We start from the raw sequence: 8,221 nt of genomic DNA, 5'->3' as shown, positions 1-8,221 counted from the left end.
TATATATATATATATATATACTAGATTACTTAACAACCAAATTCTATTAGTACTCATATATAACTAAATCCCTATTAGTACTTATATATAACTAAATCTTTATTATTACTCATATTCAACTGAATCCCTATATTGAGAGATATTAAATATAAATCCCTATATTGAGAGATATTAAATATAAACAGATTTTTGACAATAACTATAGTTGAACGACAAAATATCGCTCAAGTTCCTATAGAGACGATATATTTTTATACTACTTAGTTACTTTTATCAAATCACAACTCTTTGACTATGTATTATCGCACGCATCTCGATTGTCCAATAAAGATTGAGAGTTCATAGTTCAAATTCAATATTATTAATTTAAAAAAAAAATCAAATTCAATCTTAATGAAACAACCGAGATGCATGTGCACCCAATCCAAATCCGAGGAGCAATGTGGTTATTTTTAATAGAATATTAAATACATACCATGGGGTTCAACAACATAAACCTTATATAGAAAATTTAGTGTCATAATTGAATCCCTTTTATTTTGTCAAAATTTAATGTCTACCAAACATATCATGGGAACTCTTTTATTTTGTAATTAAACTAAACACTCAAACAAGTGGAAGTGATTCCCCTTTAACAACTTCCCTTCCCTTTTCCTTTCCTTTCCTTTCCAGTTCACTCGTCTACATTTTCCAAACATAGCATAAGAGCATAATTTATTCATTTACATCTTGCAGAGAGAAGCATTGCATGCAAGAAGAACACAAGTATTTTCTTTTTCTTTACTTAATGAAATGAATCAAAATTTACTTGTTACTACATCAAAATTGCTACAAATACCCTGATAAAAAAAACTATGTAATTGAAGAGTACATCAGTGGATTTCTCCTTTCATTCCACTGTTCCCACATTTTCCAACAATGATAAAATGATAAAGCCAACAGTGCCAGGTGGGGATAGAGGAGGAAAATAAAACAACTCCATTCATCTATGTATTTAATCAAAACTTCTACCTTTGTCAGAAACCTTCCGTAAGTGCAAAAGTACGACCGGCTAATGAGGGAGGCAATGCACTTACAGCTTGTTGAATTTCCTGAAAATCACAATCCCAATCAAAAATCATAATTAGAGAAAACTAATATTGAGCTAAAAGCAACAACTTAGGATTAATTTTCTATTTGTTTGAAACATGGAAAGCAACTTCTCCACGTCAACTAGGAAGGAACTTGGATTCAGATTCACCGTTGCGAAAGTATGACATAGTCACTACAGTCATGAGATTGGAGCCATTAGATAAAATCAGATGGTTCACATTTTGAGTTTGTGTTTTAAATCCAATTTACTGAAATTGACATCGGTCGTTATATTTACATCAAATGACTCCGATCTCATGACTGCAGTGAACCCAAGAAACTTCCTATGAGTAAACATGGGAAGCTATACCAAACTTCCCCGAGGATACTACTCAGTAAGACTGAGGTTTTGAGAGGGGTGATTTCAATTTTTTTAAAATCCAAATAGACAACGAACCAGTGAGACTTTTAGATCATGGTTCAACTACTTTAAATTGTTTGAACCGGGACAAAACCAATGATCGAACCGCCCAAATAACCAGACTATAGATAGTGCTTGTTCACGGTTCAACCGGGTGAACCGTTTGGTTCAATTTGGTTTTTAAAACATTGGGTGATATATCATTTTCAAGAGCCAAAACCATTGATGTCATACCTCTACTGTGTAACGAGCTGAAAAGTGAATCAAAAGGATTGCTTTGTTTTGTAATCTATCAGCATAATTTATTATCTGAAGAAGACAATGAGAAGAAATAAACAAATAAAAAGAAACAAAATGGTAAAAGCACTGAGATTTACATGAAGTTGTGTGCAGCAGATAGCATACCTCAGACAAATGAGTGTGTCCATAATCTTTAGCATGTTCCACAGTAATTGAATTGTTAATAAAGGTGCACTATATGAATAATGGAGGAAAATAAGATTGGGTGTAAACTGTGAAACCATAACATCAACCATCAACAAAATCATAAACGGGAAAACACTAGGACCAGTTCATTGAGGTTTCATTAGTCCAGTTCCATAAGAACTTAATGTGGTTGCCTCTAAATAATGAAAAAAAATGACAAAATTGTGCTAGGTTCCATGAATAGATATCATGAAGTTGAAACTGCTCTGTAATGCCAAAGATCTACTGGAGCCAGAGCAAATGTGCCTATAACGCACGATGTAGATATTTGATTTAATACAAACACAAATGCAAGAACTATGCAGATAAAAACACTATTACAAAATTAGGTATACAAAATTTAACAAAAGAACTAACTCATTAAGATGAAGAGAAGAATACCACAGAGGGAAAAGGTGGGCAAGAAAATATCCTTAAGAAAGAGAAAAGACAAAAGGGAAAAGTATTCCAAGCGTCGAAAATGGTAATATATAAATATTCAGGGACACACACATGTATATCTGTTTCAAACGTCTGCTTCTTTCTAGTAAATGCACAGCAATGCTTGAGAAAGAATAGCAGAAGTTAAGTTGTTAGATGGTACTTCAACTTTTGGCTAATTCAAGTGGGCACAAAAAAGAGAAAATGGTGAAAGACTCAAAATAAACCCTAGCTAAAAATTGAGAGTGAACACAGAAAACCGATTAAGTATCTAAAATCAAAGTGATACAGAGGTAAATACAGCGAGGTGTTTGGTTGTAATTTGATTATGATGGTATTTGAGGCGTGGATTGCTCAACTAATTTGGCACCTTCCAATGATGAGCTTGAAAATATTTCGTTAGTGAAAATAAAAGGTAAATGGAAAAAGTTTTCCAAATCTTGTGTTTGAGGAAGAATTATGTACATATATAGATTAGAAAATCCCGCAAATATCATAAATTCGTAGCTTCAAAAATATTGGACAAAGTAGATCACCTCCAATACAAGAACTTTAGCCCGCAAGACATCGGCATTATTTTCATCAATTATGAAATCTGACGTGGTGTCTCCTGTGAAAGCAATCTCTGGCTCTGTCATAGTGTATGTTATCTGCCAAAAACCCAGCTTGGTTGAGCATGTGCAGTGAAACTAAAAGATAAAGAAGATAGACTAGTATAACTTCTACTACAAACATATTTCATAGGGCAATAATTAATTAAAAAAATGAATTATATGATTTATCATATCAAAGTAAGAAATCCTCAGCAGAAAAAACTTCATTTGCCTGTGTAAAGCAACGACGTGACCAACATTAAATGAGCACAACATTCCAGAATTATATAGTGCATGGAATGAGGTTTAAGTGGAGACCTAACAGTTAAACTATAGAGACTTAATATAGTCATTTTAAGCACACTAATCACACAATCACTACATTCAGCTGTTAATTACAAGTTTAATTCCTCTTTCTAGGCCATTGTCACCACTCACCACTCTATATCCTTCTGAAAGTTCATTATTTTCTTCTCATCAAATCGAAGTAAAATAAATGAAAAAACTACCATTGACAAGTTCTAGAATTGGTCGAAACATGCAAAAGATAATTAAGATGGCTAGATGTAAATTCATCAAATCATCGACTAGTAAATACAATACTTAAGACTGACCTCCACACCAGATGATTTCAGATTCTTAATTTCATTTCCAGAAAGACCAATATACTCTGGTTTAAGTTTCTTTCTCACAGAGTAAAGTATATAACCCTGCCAAAAGCATGCAGAACAGTTAGGTCCCACATGGTATGCTTCAGCTGCATGATAAGGATGCTGTCGGTTGTTATTTCAAATTTGTTTAGAGAAAGTGTGACAAACAGCTTATCATATTGCTCATCTATTAAAATTGTGTTTGTTTAATATCATATGAAATCTGCTTTTGATATCTAAAACTCGAAAACTAAAGGTTGAGTATAAATATACAAGTATAAAAGTTAATGATAAAAAAAGATAAGAATTTAAAATAAAATAAAGGTCTTTTTATATTTTTTGACATCCATAAAAGCTTAAAAAGCCATTCCCTATGGTACTTTTTGAAAGTTCATGTGGTTGCGGCCTTCAAAAACTAACAGTAATACCATTACCAAAACAATTTGAGAAGCTCAAATTTGTGACATTTATTCAGTGTTAACAATGGATGATAGAGAAAAATAGTAGTTTGGTCAAATTCTGCTATGCAATAAGTGCTATAGCTTGACTATAGCCGCTTTTTGACATCATTTTGTATTAAATATCAAATCGCAGAACAATAATGTTTTGCTCAAATTCTGCCACCATATAGTGACGTTTTAGCCGCTTTTCAACAACACCGCATTCATTGTCAAAAGCAACATTTTTTCAAATCAAACAGGACCCTAGTCTATAGAAATATTGAGTAATTTAAGACTCAAAAGACACGAGGCTAGCTACCTGGCTGGGTATTACATGATAAGTCCGAAAAGTTTTTACTCTAAGATCGTTTCTCAGAGAAAATTCTTCTCCTGCAGTAAGCCATGAATTAGAAACATCTGCACACAGTTTCAATGTTTAATAAATTTCAGGCTCCATTTTGATTGAGAGCAAGAATTACCTACATCCAAGCCTATGAGGTTGTGCTTAAGCTCAGATTGATCCATTTTCCTGTGAATCTCAAAGAGTTTCTCTACATCCTCTTTAACTGATTTTGGTACAATAATTGTTGGGGGCTTCATACGGTATAAACCACGTGTGGCAACATACATTGGTAACCCTCCCTGTCAAAATTAAACATACATCATAAAATTCAGCAACAAACTAATTCAGAAATACTTTCATTTCATCATACAAAGCCTTCATGCACATTATAGGCATGTTTTTGAATTAACTTACTTGATCTTTTTCACTGAAATAAGCACTCATAAGACTATTTGAAAGACCCTATCAAAACAGCTTATGACATGTTCATAAGTTGTTTTTCACTTATTTCTATAACCTCTCTAGAATAGTTTACAAAAAACATCTTATAGCCAAAGTTCTAAAAAAACGGTCCGCAATTGAGAAAATGGCTGCGACAAAAAGGTATAGGTTAAATTAAATTGTTTATCCAAATCAGGTCATTTGTATTAATTTAAATGGAAAACATAAAATGAGTCATTGACCAATTGCTAGTTCAGTACTTGAAAATCATTTGAAACTCCTATGACTACTGATGCCCAGAAGTAAAAGTTCATGATCCTCCATGTTGTAACTTCTGAGATTGTGAAATGGTGTCAAATTGACAAATGCCTCAAAACTCAACTCATTGTTTTCCCTGAATTTTCGTCAAAACTACCCCTATTAGATCACCATTTCAATAGTGACCACAAAGAGGACAGAACTTCTACTTCTAGAAACCGCATTTGTAGCAGTGACACCTCTGAGTGACACCTCTGATCGAATGTGTGTCTCAGTGTCCAACATAAATACCAACACAACAACGGCACCTAAATTATATTCAATTAATTCATTTTCTCAAATTACTACCGTCTCAATATTTGTGCTTCATAGGTAGTTGCTATTAGGTCAAGTTTGAGGTTAACAACATTAGAACATGATAATATAGTAAATGTGAATGAAAATTGGAAGAAAAGAAGAGAGTAGTAGTAAGTAACTAACAATGTGATCCATGTGAGCATGGGAGATTAAAAGAAAGTCTTGAGAAACAGCACGAGGTGGACATCGACCAATATCAAAAGCTACTTTGAGCGTGGGAACAATTACGCAAGTTTCATGGCCTCCAATGGATAAACCCCCAATTTGGTACCCTTCAATGTTAAGATCCTTTGATTTCTTTGCTTCTCTTGTTACTACTGACTTTGAATTCTCAATTTCAACCTCCATATAACAATAATAATTGAAAATATAATATCATAAGAAGTTGGAAGTTCTATGTTATTTCTCACTGTCCGCCGATAAGTATATAGATTTGTCACCGGAGATTGTATATATATTTATATTTCTCATTATCTTTTTTTATTGAAAAAAATAGCTACTTTATTTCATTAATAATAAAAATTGTTGAATACAAATATTGATATAGTGACATTAATGATGGTTAGATGTATATGTTGTTAAAATTGTTAAGGTGAACGGCAATATTTGTTTTTCTTATAAAATATTCTAATATAAAAGATCTTTAAACTAAAGACAAAATAAAATTTAAATTCTATCTTAATACTTATATGATAATTTCATAAATTTGAGTAACTTTTCCCACCTATTTTAGGAATCTTAGGAATTAAAATTGAAATCACTATTAGATAATTATTATTTTCACTAGTTAAATTTTAATATTATATAAATGTTAATGTCATAATTGTTAGATTTCAAATTGTAGCTTTATGTAATTAATTTATTATATTATATAAGACACTTGTAGCAAATATCAAGGGATTATATACGGTAAATTCCATTACTCTATGACTGAAGAAAGTAGTTCAATCACATACTCAAACTCTAAAACGGTAACTGGAATTTCCACAATTATCAGCCTAACCAAAAACACTATTATACCCATCAGTGACTACAAATTAAATGGTCAAAACTACACTCAATAAGGGAAGGACTATTACATATGTGATGATGCTAAAGTGCCAGAGAAAAAGGACCCCAATTACTCAAAGTGGAAGCTAGAGAACAACTTAGTCATGACATGGCTACTAAACTCAATGACCATTGAAGCATGGAAAAACTTCATGTATTACAACACTGCAATTGAGATCTGGAGTGTTGTCAAGGAGACATGCTCCAATATTGATAATACTTTTGCCATATTTGAGATCAATAGTATCTTGCATGACCTACGACATGGAGAACCATTAATTACTATCATACCCTTACATGTTATTGGCAACAATTGGATGTCTATAAGGATATGGTATGGAAATATCCGAAAGACAACAAACAATACAAAAACCTAATGGAGAAAGACCCAATCTACCATTTCCTCCTTAGCCTGAACAAGAATCTAGATGATGTAAGAGGAAGGATCCTTGGAACCAAAGCTCTACCCAACATCAGAGAAGTATTTTTAGAAGTGAGAAGAGAAGAGAGCTGAAGGAAAGTCATGCTTGGCAGCACAAATCAAAGCTCTATTAATGAAGGTTCAACCTTGGATGTGAAAGGATGGTGTGATCACTACAAAAATTCAGGCCACAACAAGGAAACACGTTGGGTCATTCATGGAAAACCAATAGACTAGAAACCATATAAGAGTAGGGCATTCACGCTCATGCTGCCACATCAGAAGAAGACAAAATGTTGACATCACCAGCACCTGAACCAAGTCCATTCACCAAGGAACAAATGGAGATGTTGCAAAAATTGCTACAACAAAATCTTCAAAACACTAGCACACACTCAATTGTTGCCTTGGCCCAAAAAGGTAATTCCTTATATGTTTATTTTGTTGACAAAGGAATATCTAACTCATAGATTGTAGACTTTGGAGCCTCAAATCATATGACTAGTGATATCACTCTATTTGATGAATATTCCCCATGCAATGGCAATTCTATTGTATGGATATTAAATGACATAAAAACAAGAGTGATTGGTAAAGGCTTGGTAAAGGTTCCTATTTAAACTGTAAATGTCGATTTACAAGAAAGGAGAGTTTGAATTGTAAATATTCCTATTTCAATTTTCCTGTTAAAAACTTAAGAAAATAACTCAAGATTGATCTTGGTTGTGAAAACAGAAAACGAAAAACGTTCTTGGTTTCTGACAAAAAAACGGAGAACGTTATTGATTAGTTAAAATCAACAATTTAACTTATCTATTTAACTTGATAATCAAATTGACTGAAAGTAAATAGATAATAGAAGAGATACCACACAAGTATATATTTTGGTTCACCCAACTCGGGTTACGTCCAGTCCTCACAACCGTGAGATTTTCCACTAAATGTACAAATGGAGAACGTTCTTGATTTTACACAGTTTGTTCATATCAACCTTGATCTGTAACAACAATTCTTTTCCACCCAAAAAAGATTCAATCAGGTCACCTATAAATCTTTAGATAGGATTTTACAATTCATTTTTTAACCTTAAAATGATTTTTACAAAACTACTCAAACTATAAACAACCCATATAGTTTGAGTTTACACAATAATGATTTAGAGAGATTGATAGAATATGAGTATGCTCAACTCGTGTTTGAGAATAGATTCTTGATAAAAGAATTCAGTAATATGATCTGGGTATATGAAGATGAAATCGGAGCTGATTCT

The 8,221-nt window shown here is 32.6% G+C and overlaps 1 protein-coding gene across 1 annotated transcript; it reads right to left on the bottom strand.

Annotated features, from left to right (window-relative positions):
* Positions 1-840: 840 nt before the first annotated feature.
* Positions 841-5,925, bottom strand: LOC101507784 (tRNase Z TRZ1). The gene is made up of 8 exons (XM_004513189.4): positions 5,604-5,925; positions 4,561-4,723; positions 4,401-4,471; positions 3,606-3,701; positions 2,935-3,048; positions 1,898-1,966; positions 1,727-1,801; positions 841-1,091 (listed from the first exon to the last, which is right to left on the bottom strand). The coding sequence occupies exons 1-8, from the start codon at positions 5,826-5,828 to the stop codon at positions 1,017-1,019; spliced, it is 888 nt and encodes a 295-aa protein (XP_004513246.1). The 5' UTR covers positions 5,829-5,925; the 3' UTR covers positions 841-1,016.
* Positions 5,926-8,221: the final 2,296 nt, after the last annotated feature.

This window comes from Cicer arietinum, chromosome 4 (genome assembly GCF_000331145.2).
Source record: "Cicer arietinum cultivar CDC Frontier isolate Library 1 chromosome 4, Cicar.CDCFrontier_v2.0, whole genome shotgun sequence".
In the NCBI taxonomy this organism is placed as follows: Eukaryota; Viridiplantae; Streptophyta; class Magnoliopsida; order Fabales; family Fabaceae; genus Cicer; species Cicer arietinum.
Note: the sequence above shows the minus strand (reverse complement) of the source record. Positions and strands in the feature narration are given on the sequence as shown.

Coding starts and splice junctions, on each gene's coding strand:
- LOC101507784 (XM_004513189.4), bottom strand. CDS start 5,828: ATGGAGGTTGAAATTGAGAATTCAAAGTCAGTAGTAACAAGAGAAGCA. Junction 4,724..5,603: donor ATGCTCACATGGATCACATT/GTTAGTTACTTA, acceptor TAATTTTGACAG/GGAGGGTTACCAATGTATGT. Junction 1,802..1,897: donor GACACACTCATTTGTCTGAG/GTATGCTATCTG, acceptor TGTCTTCTTCAG/ATAATAAATTATGCTGATAG.